Source organism: Poecilia reticulata, chromosome 10 (assembly GCF_904066995.2).
Source record: "Poecilia reticulata chromosome 10, P_reticulata-male-v2, whole genome shotgun sequence".
In the NCBI taxonomy this organism is placed as follows: Eukaryota; Metazoa; Chordata; class Actinopteri; order Cyprinodontiformes; family Poeciliidae; genus Poecilia; species Poecilia reticulata.
This window is the reverse complement of record NC_088839.1, coordinates 12,964,041-12,989,967: the sequence shown is the minus strand read 5'-3', so window position 1 is coordinate 12,989,967 and position 25,927 is coordinate 12,964,041. Positions and strand designations below refer to the sequence as shown.

The window sequence follows — 25,927 nt, the reverse complement described above, 5'->3', positions numbered from 1 at the left end:
GATTGTATTTCTTTTTTTCTGATGTTTTTTTTTGTCTCAAAAAGTCGGTAACACTTTATTTGAAGGGGTGTGCATAAGACTGACATGACACTGTCATAAATATGACATAACATCTGTTATGACCATAAAGAAGTCTTTATGAATGTTGTCGAAAAGTGACATTTGGTAAATAGTGACACTTTTAATGCAAAATTTGTTTAAAATTAGCATTAAAAGTCAATTAAAAGTGCCATCTTTGCATTAAAGTGGCATTATTTGCTAAATAATGCGCTTTCAGTTGACTTTTAATGCAAATTTTAAAGACATTGTGCATTAAAAGGGTCACTATTTACGGAATGACACTTCATGACAACATTCATAAAGACTTCTTTATGTTCATGACAGGTGTTATGTCAGATTTATGACGGTGTCATGTGCTGATCTTTCTAAAAGTATATCCATAATTAAATATATGTCAGATGTCATACCGGGTTGTTTCCAAGCAGGTTTTAAATGTCATCTCCACGCTTCATGTGCAAGCAAGCATATATGGAAAATTCTATTATTTTACTTCTTATTTCTGAGGGGGGTTTTTCTATTACTTTTTTCAAAAATTTATACTTTTACCTCCTTGTTGCTTGAGTAATTATTTCAGTTAAATCCCAGCATTATACTGTTGGGAAATTCTCTCTCTGGTGTAAGTCCAAATACTTTGACATGCAAAAGACTCTCATGAAAGAAGTTCTGCCAATCAAAAGAGCTGGGATTAATTGTAAAATAAATAATGACCCCTTCTCATAAACAGGTCATCTGCAATCACTCCAAACACAGAACCCATCATGGGAGAGACTTTGATTATGTATTTTGTCTGAAAACAAAAAACGTACATGGAAATAAATCAGACGGATTATTGCAGTGAACTTTGGGAATAAACCATAACTTACAACAGATGTAGCCAGATAAAGAGGCACATTCTTACCCAGTCATAAAAGATAAAAGGAGGAATTTTAATGGAATAGCTTGATAGAAAGAAACCCTTTGCATGGAATAAATTAGACGGTATTTTTTGCAAGGTCCACGCAAACATGTCCTTCCTAGTTATCCTTGTCGTTATTCTCCTCTCGGCTTCCTGGGAGTTTTTCCACGGCCTCCTCTGGACTCACCAGGTTATGCTGTTTGCTTCGTCACAAGTTGTGCGTGCCAAACGCGGGACGCCGTGCGCTCCGCACCTGTTGTTTATCCACACAAGACCGTGACCTTCCGAAGATATTTCATGTGTGGTAACCAGGATCTGCTGCTGTTAATGGACTTTCCATGAGAGGCTATAGCAGAGCTTACAATGCTCTAGGGATAGCTTACGGTATTCATAGCTTTATGATCTACTGCTGGGACAACCACTGGCAGACTGAAACGATTCTTGAAAGCAGTCATTCATGCCAGTCAGTATGTTGGTCCTGCACTGCGACCGTAACTCTGTTTGTCAGAGTCAGCATGTGGGCAGGAGGAATGGTTGGGTCCGGATGCAGATCGGAGCCCAATCAGAACAGAGATGGACGTGTGACGGGTTTATTTGTAGGGAGCTGCTGCTTCGGCTCCAGAGGTTAGTTGGAGTTTGACAGATCCTGTGATGTTTCACAGAGAGTTAAAGAGTCAGTGAAACATGATAAGGAAAGTTGTACCATCATCACCCTGCAGAGTTCGATACGTAACACATCCCTCAAAATGCTGATTGGTCCTCAGCCTTTTATTTACTTATTTATTTATTTCTTTGCCAAAATAATCAAAGTTTTTTGGCAATGACCCTAATGCAGACAACAAGATTTTATATGTTGGTCTGTTAAACAACATTAGTTTCTTGGTATTTCAAGCGGTGCTGGAGTTTTCACTCACATGTAACATCTGTCTTTTATGTATCATTCAAGTTTTAGAAATGTTGACACGTCAGATTTTATTTATTTTTTTTTGTTGTTTAAAAGAGTCAAACTATTCTATAAAAAGTTTCTATATGAAGATTAAAACTGCTCTGCGGTGACTGCTTTCGATTCCCTTTGTTGATAATACAAATAACATCACTCACAGCAGAGGAAATGACTTTTGAATGTTAAAAACTAAAATGAAAAAAAAAAATCAGAATCAGATTAACTTTTTTCAGAGCAGATCAGCTAGAAAAGGTCGGACCAAAAATCTTTTGTGCATTTCTATTAACCATCAGCTACTTTTTCCTATTTAAAAAGCATTTTATTTCATTTAGTTTACAATTTTAATACCAAATTTGCGGTTGATATAAAAGAAACAATTAAACATGCAAAGAGAACACAAACTAATAAAGACAGCTGCTATTCAGTATGAAGATTCCAGCGATGAACCAATAATTTTGAAGCAGTTTTAGAATGTCAGTCCTAAGTGTTTATATCTCATGGTTTACTTGGCTAGAAATCGAGTTCAACAAACTTTTTCAAAGGCAAAATTAACAGAGAATCAAAAGTATGAACTGAAAGGTCGTTTTTAATTAATAGCAGATTCTTCTTCTGCTGGATTCTCAAACATTCTAAAAACGTAGAGCTTTTACACATCTGGACTAAAGTGTAGACCTAGAACAACTATTGAAATGTGAGAGACTACTGCATGAAAAAAAAAGCATGATCTAACATGGAAACAAATTAAGACGTTCCTCCATTCAAGAATTTGATTAGTATAATTAATGCCTGTTTATAAGGCTGACTGATATGGTGACTGATTAGTATATAAATGTCATTTCATTTTTGTAATCAAATAATAAGTAATAAAAGTCATGAAAAGGTAGTTATCAACATTTTACATTTTGAGTTCACCTTCATGCAAACAAAGAAAAACTAGATCTTACAAAAAAAAAAAGTTAAAAGTTGAAGGAAATTATTTTGAATAAAAAACAGAGGAAAGGCAATTGTTCTCCGAATGTTTCTAGCAGAAAGGAGAGCCGAGTTAGAGGACGTCTGAGATAAGCATAGACAAGTTTAAGCACTTGCTGCAAATATTGTCCTGCTTCAGATTCAGCAGCGTGGCGCTGCATGACTCTGGATGACAGAATTAGAGCATAAAAAAGCAAAGGCGCCGTTGTGTTTCTGTAGGTTTCCTGTATTGCTGCCTGGGTGTCGTGCCGGAGGGTGGGCAAGCAGAGATGAGGGTTGTAGACTGACCTGATGAGGGGATGATGATGATGAGGTCTGCAGGCACCATGGTGGATAATGCCTATGCAAGGAGCAGCAGGAGGAGACGGAGAGGAAAAATACTGGAGCATGAACAGTTATGACACTGGCTGTAAATGTGCTATTGTAGTATTTTTAAATTGTATTTCATATGAGGAAATGGATCTTTGTTGGAATTATGCATTTTTTTTAGGATCCTTATGGATCTAGTGTAGCAAACCAGAGCTGTGTAAGTTTGGGAATATGTTCGCATGCAGACAAATTAATGTTTAATCCCCTCTGTTGTCTATGATTCTGTCAAGAAAAAAAAAAAAAAAACGATATGAAATGTTTACCCTGTCTTGTAATTCCAGCCTTCATTGGCTTCTCTGGACCTACTGCACCTTAAAGCCCCTAACATCCCTTCGGGAGATGTAGCAACCCATCATATGCATGAGAACACAAGCGTTCCTAAACCTGATGCAAAAATCCATTAGGAGGCCTGCTCTTGTAGCAGTGGACTCACAATGAAACCCTGCTGGTGTAAAGTGCAATGAAGTGCAAGAACAGTAAAAATTCCTGTGTGCACAAGCAGGAGCTAAGTCTGGTTTTCATGCAGCTGGCAAAAAAACACCCCCAAAAAAACCAACAACAAAAAACACCATTGCACGCAAGCATTGGGCTATATAATGCCTCATTGCTCATTTATCTTGTGTTAACTGCGTTCACGGTGAGGTTTTGCTGCTGGTGTGGAAATAGCCTTTATCTCACTCAAATAATTAGTTTCTTTGAGACTTCCTGTGCAAACAAAAATGGCTTGTGGAGGAGAATGAAATCCACAGAGCTGAGTTTTATGTCATTGGGGGGAGAAAAAAACCCCAGATTCACACCCTTAGTTCTCTTGGTCCAAGTTTTCCACATAATTATTCAGTGATAAAGAGGACAATTTAACTGCAGCTAAAAAAAAAAAAAAGAAAGACATAAAACTCACCAATCTTTACAAATAAATATTAGAAAAGAACAGAATTGACATCACATTATGAGTTTTTCACTTGGCTCTACTCTTAAATTAAACTGAAAGAAAAATTATGTAAAAATTAAAGCTGATATTACAGCGCAACAGGGAGACCTTGGAGACGGTTTTAAGACAGTAATCATAATTTTCTGATTGCTGTTGGATAGATCTTAAAAATTCCCAATTTTTGAAAAAAAAATTTTAAGCAGTCAATTTATTGTTCACCAAATTCAAAGAAACATTCGTCCTCAAAATTAGAGAATAATCCTATCATACAAACTTTTTGCAATCTTTGAACTTAAACTCCTGGATCAGTGCTTCTGTGGGGTTTTTTTGTGCGTGCGTGTGTGCGCGTGTGTGGGGGGGGGGGTTGCGTGTCTGTGTGTGTGTGTGTGTGTGTGTGTGTGTGTGTGTGTGTGTGTGTGTGCTCTGTGTTGTCAAAGACTGCTCTTTTGGACCATGTTGTTGGAAGGACTTTTTTAAAATGCAATTTACAGATAGTAAAAGCCAAACTTGTGATTGTAATGTCAGATTGTAACCCTAACCCTAAATGAGAAATTATCCACAAGATAAGAATAATTTTCCGAGGCACCACATCTAAACCAAATAGGAAATTAAAGTTGGCAGCTTCCTTAAACGCTCGGATTAAACGCTGGAAATTCTTGTAAACTGAACAAATGACCCTTTTATTAAATGATCAGCAACAAAAAGGATGGTGCCCAGCACCCAAAAATCTATATAAAAAGCAAAAGAACAAGAAACGAAAAAGAAATAGCAGCAGGAGATAAGATGGGAGGAAGGAAAGATGACCCATTTGTGTATAAGTACTTGTTGTGGTGGAGCTGATGCTGTCATATCCCCCCGAGCCGCTTTAGCTACCAACCAGTAGCTGACATTTCCCTGGCATGTGTGCCACGCATTTCTTTTGCACGTCACAGTCACTTATTTGTAAGGAGCAGAAGTGAACGGTTATGTGCCCCCCTTTTGCAGCCCGGAAAACCTGACAGCACCTGGCTCTTTACGCTCGACTCGCTCGACTGACATCCAACAACCCATCTGAGCTTAGAGGCTTTAAACCACAGCAAAGTGTCAACAAGTCAGAGGATATGGATCGCTGAGCGAACGTGAAATGCAATATACTCTCTTAGAAAGTTCGTACATCCTGAAGACGTCGTTTGAAACGCGTAATCTGTTTAATACGTCAACAAACTGCATCACTTCAAGAAGGTGTCACGCAGCCGTCTCGGAGCCTCCCTGTGAGGTGAAATGCTTCCAGTTTGTTTTGCGGGGTGGAAGTTATGCTGGGAGCCTGTCAGAGCTCATCTTGGGTATGGGTGACATGCGCCCAGGCACACTTGCATTATCATGAAATTACATCTCCTTGGCTTCTGGTGCATATCGTGCCTCGCAGACATTTAATAAACAAGAGGGCCGGCTTTGTTTATCAGCTGCTTTTCCTCTTTTGACAGTTTCTAAATCATTTATAATAATTTTGAAAAAACGGCTTCAGACCTGTCGGTTTTAAAAGTCAAAGCATTTGGAGAGTTGGTAGTGGTTAGAAGAATTTTTTTTTTTTTTTTTTTTACAAAAAAAAGCAACTTTTCATTCACACACAAAGCCTGTTGGAATTTCTTTTTTTATTATTTATTTGAAACCATAGCAAAGGTTTCACAGATATTGTATGTGTTTTTGTTTGTCTTGTTTTTTCTGGGTGACACAGTGTTGTGGTGAATTAACATCTCTACATTCTCCATAAAAAATGAGCTTGAGATGTTCTCACAAACCGAGGATGACGTATAACTTCATCTTCTCTGCAGCTTTGATAAAGAAGACTTATTCTCCAAATTGGCACCTAGCCCTCTTCTAAAACTCTAAGCCACTTAATCCCAATAAGACCATTAAATTCTTGGTAATTGACTGAGCATCAAGGCTTAAAAGGATTGGATTTACGGGGAAATTACAAACATTGGGGCTTTTATTAATGCTGCATTTGAGAGACCAAAGAAAATGTAGCAAGAAATAAAACAACTTTCTTGTAGTGTGCTTCTGACTAAATCAATCAGTGCAAATAAAGGCAGGGAGTCTTTCTCTTGCTAGATGCACGGATGTGACAGAAAATAAATCCTTACGGCTGTAATGAAATTAAGTAGAAAATATTGAGGAAACTAATTTGTTTCCACTCATTTACCAAAACGTTTCAGTGGATTGTAATTAGTGCATCTTTGTGGTTTTATCTGCCTTCACCTAGTTAACCTGCCTGCACTTCAATGCAGCGTAGCTCGACAATCGCAGTTAAAATTGTAAAATGAACTTTTTTTAGCTTTTTATTCCCTCATCAAAAACATGCATGGAGTGTTGCTTTGATTCTTTCGTGCATGTTTCTTAATCCTTGAATCTCCCATGGCAACCATTTGGGTTTGAACCAGGCGCTGCCTAAACACATAACACTGCCTCTTTAAGAGGAAACATAGTCCTACGTGACTCAACTGTTGTTCAGCATTTTTGGGGTCACAGAATATTGTCTTTTGATGTTCGATGTTCTTTGCAATGAACATCGATATTTGGGAGAGCACACAGAGATGCGTTTAAATAGATTACAAAAATATTGAAAAATATAATTATTATATTCATTTGGGACTAAAATAAGCTTATATATTTTATATATTTATATATATATTTGTTGCACAATTGAGTCGAGTCTTTGTTGTTTAGAGGGCTGTATCCAAGCACACTAATGGAAAGTTGAGTGGAAGGAAAACGTGTGAAGGAAAAAGTTACATGGATTCCCACTGCTTTGAGAGGAGTGTGAAACAATGGTCAGTACTTCAAGAGCCTCCAAGACACGAGTAACTACTGTCACAGTAAAATCAGTTTTTCAGAGTCTTATGGAAAAAAACCCAGAGGCACAGAATCATGACTGACTGAGGTCAAGTGTGACATTTCCTCTGTGAGAGATCATTAGAGGAGTCGTGTCAACTTTGGTGATAAACTCAATGCCAAACTGCATAGATGCAGAAATTCCTGTAAAAGCAGCTGTGATCAAATATTTAGTACAAATACTGTACATTAGTTGGATATAATTTTAGTTTGACCTACATATCTGTGTTGCAAATGCCTTTTATCAGTAGTCTTATATAATTTTATAAGAATCTAAGAGTCTAAGATTTTGAATTTTTATTCATCATAAGCCATAATCAAATAAAAACCTAAATCTAGTCAGTGAGTGATGGACCGTGAAATTATACGTTATCAAGAGGCACTGAAATGCTTTGAAACAGAGTACTTTATGTCAAGTTTCCATAGTGTATAGATTTTGGGGGGACATCTGAATGACTCCACACTTAAAAACAAGAAACAAAGATAAACATCCAAAACAGGCACTGAGTGAAACATGGCACCATTACTTGTCCAGTGTAACATCAATTTATACATTTATTTCAGCTATATTATTGTTCGTTATAGCCGGTGAAGGCTTACTCTTTAGCCCCTCAGTGGCACATCTGGATGTCTCCATGAGGAGCAAACGTGGGACGCAAAGGGCAAGGAGGATCGTCTTGTACTCCTTACGGAAGTTTTGGTTCAGCAGTCCGTATATGATGGCGTTGAGGCAGCTGTTGAAGTATGCCATGAAGTAACTTGTGACAAAGAGCCACTCGGGTATGTTGGGCGCCACTTTTGCGGGATTTATAGCCACAGCCAGACCTATGAGGTTCAGTGGAGCCCAGCACACAGCAAACAACACAAACACCATAAACATAGTCAGGAAGTTCCTCACGTCGCTGGGCTTCAGTCTCGTCCTTTGTTCTGGTTTCACCCGGTGTTTCACTTGAATCACCAGGACCCATATCCTCATGTAGCAATAGGACACCACCAGGAGCGGGATCAGAAAGTGGATGACCACCACTGAGATGGTGTAGTACGAGCTGACGGTCTGAGCGAAGGTGCAGGAGTAGACGCGAGGGTCGTACTGCAGAGAGCCGACGAAGAAGTTGGGCACTGTGGCGATGGCGGTGAGCAGCCAAGTGAGGCCCAGGTAGCAGCAGGTGTTCCTCAGGCTGTACAGGCGGTCGTAGTGGAGGCTGTGGCAGATGTAGCAGTAGCGGTTGATGGCGATAGCCGTGATGTTGAAGATGGAGCCTATGACGCTTAGGCCCATGACGAAGCCACTGGCCTGACAGTGCAGGTCTCCCATGGTCCAGTCATTGTGGAAGATTGCTGTCAGCACAAGAGGGTATGGGTACAGCGCCACCACCAGGTCCGCTACAGACAAGCTCACCACAAAGATGTTGCCTGGAGAACAAAAGGGAGGTAACAGGCAAAGCGTGAGTCATGCTGTTTTGCAAAGTACCGGGCGTCAACATAATTTGGAGCGTTCACTGATGTATTTTAGCTGTTTATTTTCCAAAATGATATGATTGCACAATAAATAACCTCAACGATTGAAAAAGTTTCTAATTCGGTTTCTAGTCTAATATAATAACTGCTGCCTTACAAATCCCAAGAAAAGTTACAGCCATCAACAAGATCTTAAAGTTAAGCTTTAGTTTCATCAGTAATGGTGGAGTTTGTTTAATTGGTCCGTCTTATGACAGTTACCTGTCTTTAAGCATAATTCTTGAATTTCCAATGGGGTGAAGGTCAGAGGTGTTCAGAAGCGTACTGAAGTAACACCCAATTATGTCAAAATATCAACAACCTGAGCCGAACTCTTACCCTCACATGAAAGGAAATTGGTTAGAATATTCAAAAACAGCACAGGAACCAGAAAGGTTTTCAGAAACTCAATGAAGCCTGTTTTACATCGCCATGGACTCAAAGAGCCACTCGGGTATGTTGGGCGCCACTTTTGCGGGATTTATAGCCACAGCCAGACCTATGAGGTTCAGTGGAGCCCAGCACACAGCAAACAACACAAACACCATAAACATAGTCAGGAAGTTCCTCACGTCGCTGGGCTTCAGTCTCGTCCTTTGTTCCGGTTTCACCCGGTGTTTCACTTGAATCACCAGGACCCATATCCTCATGCAGCAATAGGACACCACCAGGAGCGGGATCCTATTGCCTTTTTTTGGAGCTCCACTGCTCCAAAAAAAGCATCTTCAAACTTGACTGATGCAGCCGCCCACATCATCAAACCAAATGCATTCAGGAGACACCTGAGAGAAGGACGAGCTATTTAGACAAAAATAATGAGAAGAATGTCTGAAGTAGTCAAGTTAAGGTTTTCAAACCTAAAAACACTATTCCACCTGTCAAACGCGAGGATGCTGATGTCATGTTGACTGTCTGCTAAGCTACCAGGGACCCTGGTGCTTTCCAATAAGTGGATGAAATAAAATAGAGGAAGGTCCACTTCAAATTCTCCAACATCACTTGGTTAAAACAAGAACCAAAACAAGGGAATACAAAAAAAAAAAATATGACTCAGTAGTAGTTTTGAAGTGCACGGATCAGAACAATATTGAGTTTCTGGAATGACTCTGACCTCTCTTGAAAACATGTCAAAAACCAAAATAAATAAGCTCGTTGTTGGGTAGAAAAAGCTTCTGGTTGAGGTGGAGCTTGCTCACATTTAATCAAGATCAGAATGGGTACGCTTCGGCAAAGGTGTGGATTAGAGAAGAACTGATAGCAGGTGCAAAATGACTCAACTTGTTTTTGAAAATCACTGAAAAATATGAATAAATCACACATTGTTTGAGTTTAATAGAGTGCATTCTACTAATGGTGAGTGGCACTTTTTCAAGTCCAGAGGACCTAAAAGCACTTCACACTACATTCAGTCATACACGCATTCGCACACACATTCACACACTCTTTCACTCGCCCATTGACCACTGGAGATAGGAACCTGCCCCAAACCACCCTGCAAGGATAAGAGGGGATATAACCAGTGGATACTGGGAATTTTAAAGCAACAGTAATATAAAAACCTGTAGACCTTTTAGAAGCAGGTAACATAAAACACATTGATTTTTAAGAGTGGTTTTTTTGTAGTCTGTTTTCTGGTATGTTTAAGGCATTACTCATTTGAACCTAGTTCCCTGTCTTCAAGTCTGCATGCACTGCGCATAGCAGCAGTAACGCAATAAAGAGATAACCAACGTAGAGCAGTGAACCGATGTGAAGCAGCGCCTGACTTAGGAAAGCAGTGCATAACAAACCGTTTGAGAAAAGCAGAACATAACTGCGTTATGAGAGTCTGTTAGTGGTTTTGTCTTTTCATCTTGATGTCTCATTATCAATTGTGAACCTTTTTCTTGACTGTATGAGATTCATCACAAAACAACGACTAAAACGGACTGAAATAATTTCTTTTTACTGTCCATGTCCATGCAAACGGATTAAAGTCTTCTCTGTCACAAGCTCCTTTTCTTTTGTATGTCTTGCTTAGTGTTGCTATGTCATCATAGTCAATACGGACATTTTTTATTTATTTTAAGTCATCTACTGGTCTGTTCTTTCAGTACCATCCAAAAAAAATAATTCAGTATCCTTTAAATGACAAAGACTGATATTTGTCTTCTGTCTGACTTTGGTGATCCTCTCAATTTTTCCTTATGAAACAGCAATCTGACTCTCTGCTGCCGGGAACATTGTGAGCTTCAGTGAAGGTCAGAGTATCCATGTGGCCGGGCATGTCGCAATGTGTGAGAATATCTGTTTGTTTTTTTGTTTTTTTCAATGTCCTTAATGAGTTCTGTAAAACATTTCAGCTGCCTTAAAAGTAAGTCTGTAGGTGTACTAAAATCAGAGGCTAACGTGATACGAAAAATGCAATGTTTTAGCTGCACATGAAGGACCGTTATATTCCCATGCTGCCATCACAAAATTAATCTTATAAGACACTATAAGATATAAAGATATAAAATGTTCTTGATATGTCTGAAAAAAAAACATTTCAGATATATAAAATCTGAACCCATATATTCATGAATGTCAGAACTACCTTTTGCTGGAATTACAACTTGATTTCTTAGGGAGGGAAGAGGTGTCTCTGCCAGCTCTTCACATTTGGAGATGGATTTTTTTTTCCAATTTCTCTTTGCAAAATAACTCAAGTTCTGTCAGATTGAATGGAGAGAGTATGTGAAAATACATTTTCAGATCTTGCCACAGGTTGTCAGCTGGATTTAAGTTCGGACTTTGCTTGGTGCATTCTAGCACATTAAGTGCTCATGTTGTATTTCTGGCTGGTTGTTTGGGGTCATTGACACGGCGGAAGATGAACTTCTGGTCCAGTCCCAAGACTGCACAAGCAGTAACAGATTATTTTTGAAAGACTGACCTGAATTCGCCCAACCCATAGGAAAACATTCCCACAGCTTGATACTCCCACCGCCAGGTTTCAAATTTCAAATGGTATGTCCAATGTGATATTTAAGGTGTTTCTCCTATCGGCTTTCTATTTCATATTCTTCTAGGTCAAGAAACTATATATGTATATATTTAAAAAAATTTAATACTTCCATGTTTTTCAGTTTTTGTCAGTCAGTTCTTAACTTAGAACTATCCAGCCTCTGTTTGTGGTTCTCCTGAAACTGCAATTTAGCGGAAATCTGATTTTCAAATCCTCTGTGATTTTCACTTGGGAACAAAAGACAAGCGTACTGAAGGATGTCTTAGGATATCTCACTCATTCGACCTCAAATAAATATATATACTTTTTAAATGTTGGGTCTCGGAAGTAAAACATCATCTGAAATTTACTCTCCAAACTCTTCAGCTTATTTTTTTACTCCTGCTATGTAGCGCTGGTGGATGGATAACATGGTTATGAGGTTAGTGCACTGAATGTGGCACCTGCTCAAAAATCTATTCAAAGCCATTCTGCTCCATGTAGCAATATCCTTATGCTAAGCTGACCAAAGCGCAGGTGGAGTGCAACTCCTTCGGGTTGATCTTACTCACATTTCTTGTAGCTCAACTTGGTACCTGATCCTAACAAAACAAAGGGTAAAATCCCCGATTTCCCTGCTGCAGTGTCTGCGTAAGGTATCACTACTGAATTTGTGACTTGTTGTAAATATTTTAGTACTTAGTAAAATTCTAGCTTTTTTGTCAAATTTGCAACATGTTCTAAAAGAAAACCCAAATACTTACGTTTATAGAAATAAAACGATGGTTCTCATGTAATGTGAAAACCAACATGTCTGTCAGGGTTCCTGTGTGTGTGTGATGCATCTTTTCCAGTGAGGATCTTGGTGGAGAACCTGGGCAGTCTACACAGGTGGAGCTCATCAGCCTCATCAGAGAGCTGGGAATAAAAGAGCAGCAGAGAACCTCACTCAGTGCTGGATGATTACCGGGAGTCTCTCTGGCCCCCTCTTGTAGTTACCTGTTACAAGCTGTTGACTATCTCCTGTGCATTTGCCAGACATTTTATAGTCCTTGTGTTTGCTGCCTCTAGGTTGTCTCGTTGGGTTTCCAAGAAGAATCAGTTCCGCTGTTTCTCCTCTTGCCTGCAAGCTGCCTGCCTGCCTGCCTGCCTGCCTGCTCTGCCGTTCCTTGTTTCTTCACCCTGCTTCATCAGACCCCTGGCTCTCTGTGTAACCACCCTCCTCGCACTGGTCTAAGGATTCACCACTGGCCATCTTTTCCTCCATGCCTTTAGTCATTCTAAAGTAAACTCTCTGTTATTCCATCCCTGCTCAATCGTTTCTGGCCACCATTAACTAACCCTAACACTCTTTGAAAATAAAACCAATTCCTTATTTGGACTCTGTTTATTCTGCATGTGGTTAAATCCGAACACGTCAATGACACAGTCACCTTTTTACCTCGCACTGATTATGGGAACATTGTTTATGAAATGCAGCTGTTGGCTCTTTATGATCTTATTATAGACCACTGAGCTTTATTACAGGTAAGGATTTAAACCTCTTGACCACCGTTGCATTTCATACTCTCTGGTTAACTGTCCACAACCATACTGCTGCATTAATATACTTTTATTTATGAGTGACTCTGACTTACTATATCATCTAAAAATAAGCAATTATGTCCTACAACAAAGTGTCTCCTACATTCAGCTTTTCTTTGTATTTTTCTCTTAATTTGTTGTTCAAATCACACTGACTACAATCTGTACAACAAAATATTGTACAAAAGATTTTCTATTTAAAACAAGTCACTGAGAGCTTGTGTCTCAGTAAGATCTACATTTCTAAATAAAGGTGAAATACAAAAAGAAATATGGTTGTATGTCATGTTTTTCAGATCTTTCTAAAAAGAAATGGGAAAAAAAATCACTTCCACTTCCAACTCATGCACCATTTTATATTGGCTTGTCACATTTAAATCCCAAAATAGATTGAACCGTTACAAAATGTGGCCTACGTTTATGTACATTAGAAGTCAATGTACATCAAAATGAGTTGAACGCTAATAACTGTACTCATGACTTTGCAAACTATGTAAAAATGGTATTTATGTTTGAATGTCAGACCCTTCAGACTTGAAGAGGTGATCCACTTTCCCAAGGCAAAGACATTTTATTTGCATAACACATTTTCAGCAACAGGGCAATTCAAAATACTTTTCATGATCAGCTGGCAGATGAAACAACAAACAAGCAAAATTTGTCTTCCCTTCTTTGCCACTTTGCATTGGTAATGTAAAGAGAAACGATGACAGATTGAAAAACACGCAACGCTTTATGACGTTCCAGATGTTATCAATCAAAGGCAGCGCCAAACAAATGTTTTTTTAGCCTTGATTTAAGGAAACTCAGTGTTCCAACATTTTTGCAGTTTTCTGGGAGTTTGTTCCAGATTAGAGGATCATAAAAACTTAATGTGATTTGCTTTAAGCCTCAGTGAGTTTGGAGTTGCTTAGTAACAATGTAATGTAGATCTGTGTATCATCTGCGTAGTTTCTAAAGTTTTTTTACATTTTTTTTATTGGCTCTAGTCAGTGGTGCAAAAAGTGGGTATGCAGGGCATGCAACGCATAGGGGCGCAGCACCAGAGGGGGCGCCAAAACCCCGTCTGGAGGGGGCGGCGCGCCAATGATGTTTTCTCATACACTTCAGCGCGCCTTACGCTCCTTCACCTTGCGCACATAACGTTTTCGCATCCACCTGAATAATTTGTAGTTACGCCACTGGCTCTGGACGCCTTTATTTGATAGTTAATTGACAGGAAAGTGGGTAATGAGAGAAGGGGGAAGACATGCAGCAAAGGTCACCAAGGCAGGGAATCGAGCCTGCAACAGCTGTGTCGAGGAATAAGGTCTCCATATGTGAGTTGTGCTTGACCCCTTCGCCACCACAGCACACCCTCATCTGCATAATTCCAACTAATTGTACAATTTGTTCTTATCTGATCCAGCGGAAGCATGTCGATATTAAATAGGGATGCTCAAGTTCAACCAAGGGGATCCCCACATGTGACTTTTGTCTGAGAAGTCACCTATTGGCTCAAAGAAGTCTCTGTTCATTAGTTAAGACAAAATCCAGCCAAGTATTGTACCAGAGCAGCTCTACGGTCAGATGATAATTTCATCTTTCTCATATATTTGTTGACATTGTCTTTGTGATGTGAGCAGATGTTATTTTCTTCCCTTTGTCTCAGACCAAGGCAGAAAGTCAGCATGATCTCGTCTCATCCTGTTTCTTATAAAAAAAAAAAATTGCGTCAATGTTTCGTTGTGTGAAAAACCTCAAATCTCTCATGGCTTTCTGCCAGCCATGCTTGTTTCCCCACATAAAATTCACAGGAATTTTACTAAAACCGATTACGAGAAAATCAAAACACAGCCTTGTGTTTAAAAAAAAAAAAAAAAGCATCACAAAAAAACGCTCAGTTAGTTTCACGGGTGGAAGTGCAACTGGATGATACGCTCCACTAAAACAGCATCAGAAGAACCGGTGCTGGTATGACACTGGACCTTGTCACAAGACACGAATAATCGAAAACGACGTTTAATACTGTTACAGCGCAGCTGCTGTGTTGTGGAGGGGAATCAAACTATAAACACCGTGTCAGATGAGAAGATTGATGGCTTAAACATAAAGCGGTAGGACAAGCCGGGTCTGCTTTAAAAAACACAAATCGCTGTATGCTGTGAATGGATGCTGGGAAATAAAGACCGCATTCTGTGAAGCTGCTGTTCATATTACAGGTGAAACTCGTCCTGAAATAAAACACGTTGCCAATGCAAATAAATGATTTACTGCAGCTGAACAATGTCTCACAATCCGCACGGGACAAGAAACAATGTGAAAAGTGAATGAAGATTTAATTAGATAGAGCCTGTCGTAGTCATTATCCAGAATTAATTTTCCCATGCAGCGTTACATGAATAAAAATACGCTATCTGTAAATAATATATGCAGAGTTCTAATTGAGTTTGTGAAGTTGGAGAGACTCCATGCAGGTTGGGTCATTTGGACAGCTGGGACAGCAGCACTCACTGACGGATATGATTTTATGTCGATTTGAAACACATGTCAAGTATTCGTCCATAGGACCCAGAGCTTGTTACACAACCTGCACCGCAGGCACCACTGGACTAATTAAAATGTACCTTCCTCAACTCAATTAAAGAAAAACAGCAACTGAGTGGTGTTATAATCCTACATTCCCAGAAGGACTTCCCTTCTTCATCATATAGAAAAAGAAAAGTAGATGTTTATCATGCTTTTTGTTTTTTCCCCCCCAACTTGATCAAGTTTTTCCCGGTCAACTTGATCCGTCAGGGACTACAAATTTTCAGCCCCCTAAAAGCCATCTCTAAAGTCTACTGAGATAAAAATAAAAGCATTTGTTCCTCATCCTCGACTTAGCTCAGTGGGCAAATCTGTCAGATTGCATTTGTGATGCTGGCAGCACTCGCCGTGTGCATTTGTCACTGCGCAGAGGTTTGATTCCTTGCTGACACCATGTGACCCAATGCTATCATGCTCGCCTGCTGCACAGGGCATGCTCCAGCTTTGCAGGTCTCTGCGGCTGAACCGCTCTCCAGCACTTATCATCTGGAGGGTGAGGTAAGTGCTAAAACACCGCCGAGAGGATCGCTGTGCAGAGGCCAGATGACTGACTTTGTTTTTTCTGGCATTCATTATGAAAAAACATTGGACACACCATTACCTCCCTGCGTGGTGTCATTAGTCAAGTTGGCCGGAATGATGCTCATCACGCCCAGAGCTGCAGTTTGCACTCAGGCAAACTGTTGTTTTAGTGCAAAACAGGCGACCGACAAACTTGTTCTCACACCTGCATACAAGGAGGGAGTCGTGCCCGCCGACCTCTTCCGGAGCTATAATTATCGAGTGTGAGTTGGACGTGGCTCGGCCCCGAATGCTGATTTGGTACAGTCCGGCAGGGACAGCTGACACGGAGCCTTTAACTTCTCTGACACCGCGCTGTAATTATTTGATTTTACAGCGGGCTGCACTCGCACAAAAAACTGTCAGCCAAATGAAATGTGCCATCACATCAACTGACTCTTGCTTTTAGTGTCTCCTGGGAGCTGAGGGGGTCGCCCAGCCAATTTCCCCCGGTGAACGCTCCTTGTTTGGTGAATGAAAACAATAGTTCTTTCTCGATCGTCTCTGTGTTTGTGAAAGCAAAGGGCTCTGCAAAAGTACTGCTACCCTTATGCTGTTTTCACACGTCAGCAGCTTAGATCCACAAACTTCTATGTATCTGATTTGGATTTCTTGTTGTTGTTGTTGTTGTTTTGACAGACCAACAGAAAGCACTAAATCATTTTCAAGGTAAAGGAACATAAATATCTGAAATCATAAATATCTGGGGTATCATTTTGTGATATCCCAAAATGAAATCCAGTGCAACCACTTTCAAATCTCCTCAAATTCTCCTACATATTACACATACCGTTCAGGGTAACACTTTATTTGACGGGGTGCACATAAGACTGACATGACATTGTCATAAACGTGACATAACACCTGTCATGAACATGACAGAGTCTTCGTGAATGTTTACGACTGGTGTCATGAAGTGTCATTCGGTAAATAATGACACGTATAATGCAAAGTTGATCATTTTAATGGACTTTTATACAAGGTTTAATGCAATTTTGTATAAAAAGTGTCATTATTTACCAAATGATGCAATAATGACAGTTTTAATTGACTTTTAATACAAGTTTTAATGCAACTGTGCATTAAATGTGTCATCATTTATCGAATGACACTTCATGACAACAGTCGTAAACATTCATGAAGACTCCATCATGTTCATGACAGATGTTATGTCACGTTTATGACAATGTCATGTCAGTCTATGTGCACCAGAAAAAGAGTTAGAATAGTCACTCTTTAGCTCATTTTATCAGAAACTGTAGATTACTCGCTATTTAGATGCAGAGATCAGAAGCCCAGAGGAAACTTCTGGACCAACATTGTTAGACTATTCTTCAGTCTCCTGTTCTCCGAACCCAGAAGTGGAATTAGACCAGAGGAAACTTAGTAACCCTGAACAGAAGCTAAAGTTTAGATGTAATTTACTTTAGATGTAAATCTAAAGTTTACATACTTTAGATCAACATTAGATTCTCTTTCTTCTTTTGCTCTTTCCTTTGGTTTATTTTGTTTGTATTTCCTTTTAATTCATGTAAATCACTTTGAATTGCCTTGTTGCTGAAAATGTGCTACATAAATTACCTTACCTTGCCCCATCAAATAAAGTGTTACCAAGTTAAGATGAATGCTATTTAATCTCAGTATTAATTCAGCTGCTCTGTGACAGCTAGTGAGGAACACAACACAGTAAGGGATAAAATTGTGGGGGAATTTAAAACTGGAAACATTCTCCTATTTATCATGTCACAGGGCATCCGCCTGGGCAAGAAGGGGCATATATCTGATAAGCAGCCAAGAGAGGCAAGATGAGATTCAGAAATTCGCAGCTCAGGAGGGAGAATCTGACTCTTAGTCATGCACTCCACAAATCTACCCTTCAGTTTCAGAAAAAAAAATTGCTTTTAAAAAGCCACAATAAGTTCTGTTTGCAGCCTCCCCAAGTGAAGGAATGCTGCAAATATGTGGACAAAGTTACTCTGGTCAGATAAGATCATAATCGTTTTAAAATTTCACAGTTGATTAGATAATTGCTGTTCAAATGCAGTTCAACTGACCTTGAATCATTAAGCAAAACTTCAGTCTTTAAGTGTTTGAAGCTGATGGAGCCGAACCCAAAAGACTCGCAGGTGTTATGAGAGTGTGAGCTCGTTTTGACCCAGGAGGGCAAAGAAAAACGCACACCACACTTTTCAGATTTTACATTAAATCAAAACTATGTATAAGTTCTATTCACTTAATATAAACTAGCTGTATTTTTTTGTGTGTCGCATAAAAAAAAAAGACATTTTCTGCAGTGTAAGGTTTTTGATAATTAGAAGAGTCAAGCAAAATCAGATTCAACTTTTCTGCTTATTCATATTACAAAGGGAACAACAGGAGAACACTGGAGATAACTCCTAATGCAGAAGAGCGAGACAAACGGAAAGGCTGCCAGCCAAGTAGCTTTTCATTCTCGTCGCTCCTACGGCTGCCTGCTGCCTGCACACGTTGCACTCCGGGGGTCTTTGTTCCTGTGTCCCACCCACCATCCGCGTCCCGTCACTCTGACCGCTCGCGCTGGAAACGTGACACGCCGTTACTGTGCTTTGATTCACTCGGCTATATTTAAACACCTTTGAAGGAAAGATGAATTCACAAAAAAGAAGAAGAAGAAGAAAAAAAAGCAAGAATGGGAGGGGGAATCGTTTGGGAGTGGTGGCATTGCTGGAATCTTTCTGTCAGCAGTGCGTGGCTTAATCTCAGATTAGATTACGTTCTCTTCACTCAAGTTATGATAAATAGGCGAGAACAACCTTTCAGCAAGGACGTTAGAGCCGATGAGACGCTGGTGACTGCACTGAGTTATGTTCGGGGGGCCCGGGGATTTGGACAAGTTTAAGATTAAGCTGACTTGAGTTGCCTTGAAGTGATGCAGCCTGCGACGAGTCCGGCCAACGAAAATCACTGTCATCAGAGGAGTCCAGCGAACGAACCCGAAACCAAAGACTCAGAACACCATCAGGTTTTTATTGAGCACATCTATGACGGAAGACGTGCCGCAATTCAAAGGAGCGAGCTCTTTCAGGAGAGAGAGATTCAGATTTAGTCAGATAGTCCCAACGTGCGACAAAACGCCTGCCATGATTTTGTTGTCGGGAAGAAGAAGACGACACGCTAAGCGTAGTGTACAGAGTGATATTCCCCATGGATCTGTGCTGTCAATTTAAATTGGCTTCTGGTCTGACTCACTAAGTCCACTGACTCAATTAACCCTCCCTCTGGATTTTTTTTCCTGTTTTTTATTTTTATTTTTTCCAACAGGGTGGAGTAAGGAGCTCATGACTCTGGAGAGACGCGGGGATGTAATGCATGATTTCACAAAATTCAACTTCATCCCCCAAAACCTTACATGCCCCATGACCCACCGCTCTCAACACAGTGGCACAAACTAAACACACGCGCACACACACGCACACAGACACACACACACACACACACACACACACACACACACACACACACACACACACACACACACACACAGACATACAGGCACTGGCTCTTGCTTTGAATTTCCTCTTTCCATCTGCTCCCTTCCTCCTTTTCTCTCCTGCATTTTGTGAGTGTATTTTTAGTAAGGCTAACCCCAATGGGAAACTCCAGTATTAACATTCCATTGGCAGTCCTGAGCCCCAATATATATATATATATATATATATATATATATATATATATATATATATATATATATATATAAAACATCCTCAAAGGATGCTGAGCACGCAATGGAACGTGAGGTACCAATCCTTGCTTGTGCACAGATACAGTTTCTACTGGGATGCACCAGCGGCTTGTACAGAATGCATATGTGCACATGTCCGTGTTTGTTGTGGTGGAAGACAGAGGGATGCAGCATGTAAAGTGAAGCCGAGCGGAACGGTCCTGCTGCTGCTGCTGCTGCCGTTGTGTGTGTGCCGAGAAGCAAAAACCAGCTGCCGTAGAAAAGCGTACTACAGAGAGAAATAAAGGGGAGGGGGATGACGTGTTCAAGCCACAACAACAAAAAAAGAAATAAGTCTGAGTGTTGCTTTTACTTATTATCATATTCGATCCTTTAAGCACAGAAAGACCGCCCCGTGTCTCCTAATGGGCCCCCACAAAGCAGCCATCCATCACAGAGATGGGGGTTTTCATGGCGGACAGCTGTTTGGAGCTATTCGGCTACATTTGTTTGAAAGCTCCATTCAATGAAACTTTCATACGACGGAGGAGCCAAACACGGCTATAAATAGCTTGATAAGAACAGAGCAGAGATTGTTTACAGCTGTAAAAATTTCAGACACTCCACGGCAATAAAAAGGCATCTAACGGCTCTATCCTTCGCACTGACGGATCACCTCTGCGCTCGGACCAATTAGAGCGGGGAGGACACCGAGGTCTGCAATCACTGCAGTGTCCCACAGTCAAACAGCGTGAGGCCATTCACTCCTGCCCCATTGTCTGAGCCCGGCCAGCTATGCCATTTACGCAAAACAGAAACATTAAATTATTCTTTCGTGGACTTCCGAGCTACTCGCCAAAGGGATCTCGGCTGAATTAAACGGACGTGTTATGTAATGTGTTTAAAATATCAATTAGAAGCTCATTATTCCAAAACACTGTCCGACCTAAGCGGGCAGTCTCGTTTACATGCTCTCATTAGCATCACGTTGGGCTTGATGAGTTTTCTGCTCCTGTTTCTGACTACATATAACGTCAGCAGTGTGGAGCTCTGCATGTTTTGCCCTAACACAGATCCAATACTAAATACATAGTTTCTTTATCTCAGGTTTGTATAAGGTTGTTGTTTTTTTTTCTTTTTAATGTCTGGTTTTGTAAAAAGTGTAGCACCATCACTGCCACTAATGCTGTGAAATTTATCTTATTGGTGTCTGGGGCAGAAAACTCAAAATTGGCATTGTGGCGCTTTTTAAATCTTTCAAAAATCATTCAATCATGGGCTTTACAAATGTTCTCTGGGCTGAATGTAGGAATTTCAGATTTTGTGAAGGCTCTGAAATGACATCTGAAAATGATTAAACAGGCAGGAGCAGAAGAACAAAACCCAGACTTTCTAGAGATACTTGAAGGTGTACCTCAAGGCTCCATTTTGGCTTTGTTTTTTTGTCTTTTAAATGGCTTATATTAATGCATTCAAGCTGCACTGAGAATTATATAATCTTTTACACATGTGCTCTCACTGCAGCACAGGCGAGAGTACTTCAGACTACATTTCAATCACAATGAAAAGTTAATCATTCGATCAAAGGCTTGCTTGTAGGACTTTGACAATCTAGATTTTTTTTCCCTTGCCTCATATTTGTTAAAAGTGTGTTTTCCTATAAGTACTTGAACATGGGTTGAAGACGAGCTTCTATGAATCTGCTTAGGAGACTTACAGTGAAACCTGATTTTTATTTCAGGAATAAATCTTGTCTTTTATCGTAAACAAACATTTGCTGAAATCGCACTTCTGTTCGTTATCGCTTATAGTGAGATGCTGTACATGCAAGCAGCCTTTTATTTCAGAAGGTAAATGTCTTGACACAGCTGTGCTTTTTCTGTGACTGAGTTGGTTGGGCATCTTTAATCCTCTGTACACAACAGCGTTGATATGCTTTTATTTTTATTTATAAAGCTCTGCTGGCAAAACTTCCAGTTTACCTAAGGAACTTAAATTTTGTCTGCTCCAAATTGTTGGTTTGAAATGTTCCCAGGGTTTTGACAGATTTCAGCAAAACAGCAATTCTCCTACTACGCACAGCGTCCTTCAGACAATCTGCAAGTAATTGTTGAACTCTCAATACTCCCCATCCATTAAGAGAATCTTAAAATAATGCAGAGAGGAGGGAATGTCATTGTTCTTCATGAGAGGTCACTGTGGTTGGATCGCTCTTTGTCTTTGTTTTTCTTTGCTTTTCTTTTCTTTGTTTTGTTTGTTATGTGTTATTTATTTGCTTCCCATAGTTCTGTGTGGTTAATCTTGGTCAGGAATATGTAAATATACAGCTGTATCTTTTTATAGTTTTTTCAGTGCCGACACTGTGGGGATATTTTTGCTCAATTTCATGACAGACAGGATCCCTGGAGAGCAGGTCACGTGACCCAAATCAAAAACAGCCACCAACTCAGCACAGGTTCACACCAGAATGTGTTTTTTTTCCGATTGATAAAAATGAACATATATTTGTCTTACTTGACTGCCGTGTTTTCTTGTCTTTTCAAATTTGAAGAGTTAAAGAACTGGTCCTCTGTTACACGTCTTACTTAGACACAATTTGATAAGGAAAGTTATTTCTTGGTGTGGGATTTAAAAATGCTTGCGTTTCTTTTTCACCACCTGTGTTAACAATATAGAGAAACCTGGCATATTCTTCTTGCACTGGGTTTTCACCAAAAAACACGGGAAGCAAAGCGTCGGCTTTGGCAGCTATTTTTGGTTCATTTTTGGCGCGTGTTTTACAGAGGAGATTGACAAACGACAACACATATAATTGTCAACCCCAGATGACTTCTGGTCTGACTTAAACTGGATTCAGCCACAAAGCAAGAGAAAATGACAGAATCCCTCAGTCAGTCTGAGGTTTATTTGGTCTGCACAGTGTCTGTTACTACCCAATAGAAATCTTACAGATTTGATTGCCACTTCTCAACTTTAGAGGAAAAGAGAGTCACCGAAAAATCAGCCCGAATGTCGCAACGCTTTGCTTAAATGCTTGAACGTTCATATCCTAGTGGGAGTTGTAGCTTTCCAAATTGACGCGCAGTGGGACGATTGGGATGTTCGCTGAAACAATGTAAATAATATGATGAGGCCCTCAGAGTTCACAGTAACGTTACATCAGCAAATGAGATGATAGGCTCAGGATGGGAGCTCTTCTTGTACCTCCAGCAGAGTTCAGGAAAAAAATCTAAATCTGACCCCACAACCGATAATAAGATTTTCAGATGTCACCTGTTTTTTTTTAGCTCATAAAATAATGAACAAAAGACAAAAGCAAAGAAAAAAATAATTCTAGGTTGTTTTGTTTTCTACCAACAAAATGTAGCAAAAACAAACATCACAAGCGATATCGGACATGGCGTCTTTCGATCTCGCATAAATCCTCTAATTCCTAAAAGATCCCCAAATATCTTTACTTAGGTTCAAAAGTGCACATTTCAGGAAGCTACATTTCCTTCCAATTGCTAAGAAGGTTCCCCTGTGTTTATTATCTGTGTTCATGAAGATCAAACAAGAGATTGTGAATAAAAAGAAATGAAATAACAAGGAAAGAAGCAGAGCTGTTGTTTTTCTACATAAATGAGGACCTTTATGCTGCCTAACACACAAGACCGGAGATATTTTTAACTGTATTGCAAGAAGGGGAGGAAAAAAAATTAAAAAATACCAACAAAAATTGGACAAGTCTAGTCAGAGCGTCACAGCTGTAGGAATGAAAAAAAAGAAAGAAAAAAGAATGAGTTTGATTTAAAACATGTTCAGAGAGGCCATGGGAGCTACAGTCAGAGTGACAGTGCCTCTCACCTTGGCTGCTCATGGGACACTTCAGGTCATGATATAAGGAGGGGTGTGATTTATCTGGACGGTAGAAGCCAAGGGTACAGCAGCCAGGCAGCCAGAGGGAGTAGAGTGTTATTATAGACTGATATGAAGGCTGGCATGCAAGGCAGCAGAAAGTGCAGACGCTGAGACTGGAGGCGGATTGTTGAGCAAGGGGGTCAGAGGAAACGTGCTGGATTACATCACTTTAGTTATGAATGAAACAAGGAGAACAGGTCGAACCTCGTCAAAACATTTTTATTTATGTATTTATTTATCACCCCTATAAATAAAGTTGAGCACAAATGGCATAATAACAAATCAACTCCCCCAAACGAAATGGTATATTTCTGTCCCATCGTAAATGCACAGATTTATTCCGCCGACGTTTAAATCTCCCTCAGTTATTGACCCCAGCATTCCTTATCACGCCTTTTTTTTTTTTGCTCCTCACCTGCATTCCTCAGCTTCTTGTTCCTGTACACGGAGAGGATGACCAGCACGTTTCCCAGGATGTCCACCACGATGGTGAAGATCAGCACGCTGGCCAGCGCAGTGGACACTCCGCCGGGGGAAGCGTTCAGCTCGCAGCCGCTCTCATTCCGCGGGCAGTCCGAGGCGTTCGCATCCCTCACCTCCACATCCATCTCCCCTCAGGATGCGGCGCCCATGATGGGCAGCGCTTCTCCAATGTCCAAGGTAATAAAGAAATATATATAAAAAAGTAAATAAATAAAAAGAGAGAGAGAGAGAAAGGAAAAAAAGATCAAAATGTCTTTGCGGGAAAGGCTATTGAACTTTATTGGAGAGGAATAAAGTCCTGGGATGTCCCGCGAGCCATGGCACGAGCATTTGGATACTAACGCGCTTTACGCGCAGCGAGGAAGTAAAGTGTGGGAGCTGCAAGGTGCTGGAGTTGCTGAAGGCTCTGGTTTCACGGCGCTCCTCATCAGTCACCGTCGCTGCTGCCCCGCGTTGCCCCATACTGAGAAGAGAGCGCGTCCGGTAGGACATGTGAGCGCTCCCCTGTGCGTAATGGAAATGAGGATGAGCACGACGTGGCCAGATATTTTTAGTAAACACTCGCAAAATTCTTTATAGTCGTTTCTTGCTCAGGAAGATTAAAGGAGCCGACCATGTTTGAAATCACAAGCTGCCCAATAAAAACCGCGCCGTGCGTCCTGAACCTCTCCATTTGCCACTCAATCAGGGATCCGGAGTGGACGTGAAGCTTCCTGATCCGTGCGAGGAAGATGTTGCTCATTTCAAATGAGCGCTTTATGGGCTTTTACTACGAACGACTTGCATTAGTCAGAAACTCTTATCCATTAAAGAGAGTGGCATGTGCTTGGAAATGGCGCCTTCGTGCGTCCAGCAGAGACTCTTGCAGCAGTGGCGGCTTTGGGGGAAAAAAAAAAAAAACATGTTGGTAGGGCTGATGCCAGCAGATTTTCCTTCCTAGTCCAGTATAAAAATTCAAATGAACGGAAGGAAAAATGTCAATAACACAATAACAGAGTATTCTTCATACAGCAGGATAGCGTAAAGCATTAAAAAAAATAAAGTGTTCAGTAACTTGCAAAATATAAAGAATTTAATTATTAAATTAGTATCAACAGCTATCCCTAAATCAGACTCAAAACTGGGGGGGAGGGGAGGGACACACCAAACTAATTGTTTGATTGCCAGAAAGCTTAACTTTGGACAAACAGGCGCAGCGGAGGCCTTCCTACCCAAACAAATAAAACACTTTGGCAGGATGACGTAATCACTGCTACTAACACAAAATCGACCCTGAAATCAGAAGGACTTATTCAGTGTTTTGCTGAATCCACATCACCAAGCAACCTTCCTGGTTTTATCTGGCAATCAGGCACTGAGTACAATGTAAGAAAAATGAATGTTCATAGATCCGAGTCAGCAAATAGGAGCTTCAGCTCTCCCTTTGTACAGCAACACCACATCAGAATGACCGTCTGACCCAGCAATCATCATCATGGTATTAATCAAACATTAGCATTACTTTCACAATGAAAAACATATCTTAACATTTACCCATTAGCACTAGCATAAAAAAAACACAGCAACGTTAATAACTAAAAGAACAAAAGATGATTAACAATATTTCTTTTTTTTTCTTCTTTTTATTGTCCGGG

At 40.3% G+C, this 25,927-nt stretch overlaps 1 protein-coding gene across 2 annotated transcripts; it reads right to left on the bottom strand.

Moving 5' to 3' along the window:
* Positions 1-270: 270 nt before the first annotated feature.
* On the bottom strand, positions 271-25,324 carry mtnr1c (melatonin receptor 1C). Of its 2 annotated transcripts, XM_081611374.1 has the most exons (3): positions 24,226-25,324; positions 7,632-8,448; positions 271-3,207 (listed from the first exon to the last, which is right to left on the bottom strand). In XM_081611374.1, exons 1-3 carry the CDS (start codon positions 24,416-24,418, stop codon positions 3,009-3,011), a joined length of 1,209 nt encoding a protein of 402 aa, XP_081467500.1. In that variant the 5' UTR covers positions 24,419-25,324; the 3' UTR covers positions 271-3,008. The 2 variants fall into 2 exon arrangements, with proteins under 2 accessions (XP_081467500.1, XP_008418135.1); XM_008419913.3 differs by lacking the exon at positions 271-3,207 and having other exon boundaries at positions 7,318-8,448; positions 24,226-25,320.
* Between the last annotated feature and the right edge of the window lie 603 nt (positions 25,325-25,927).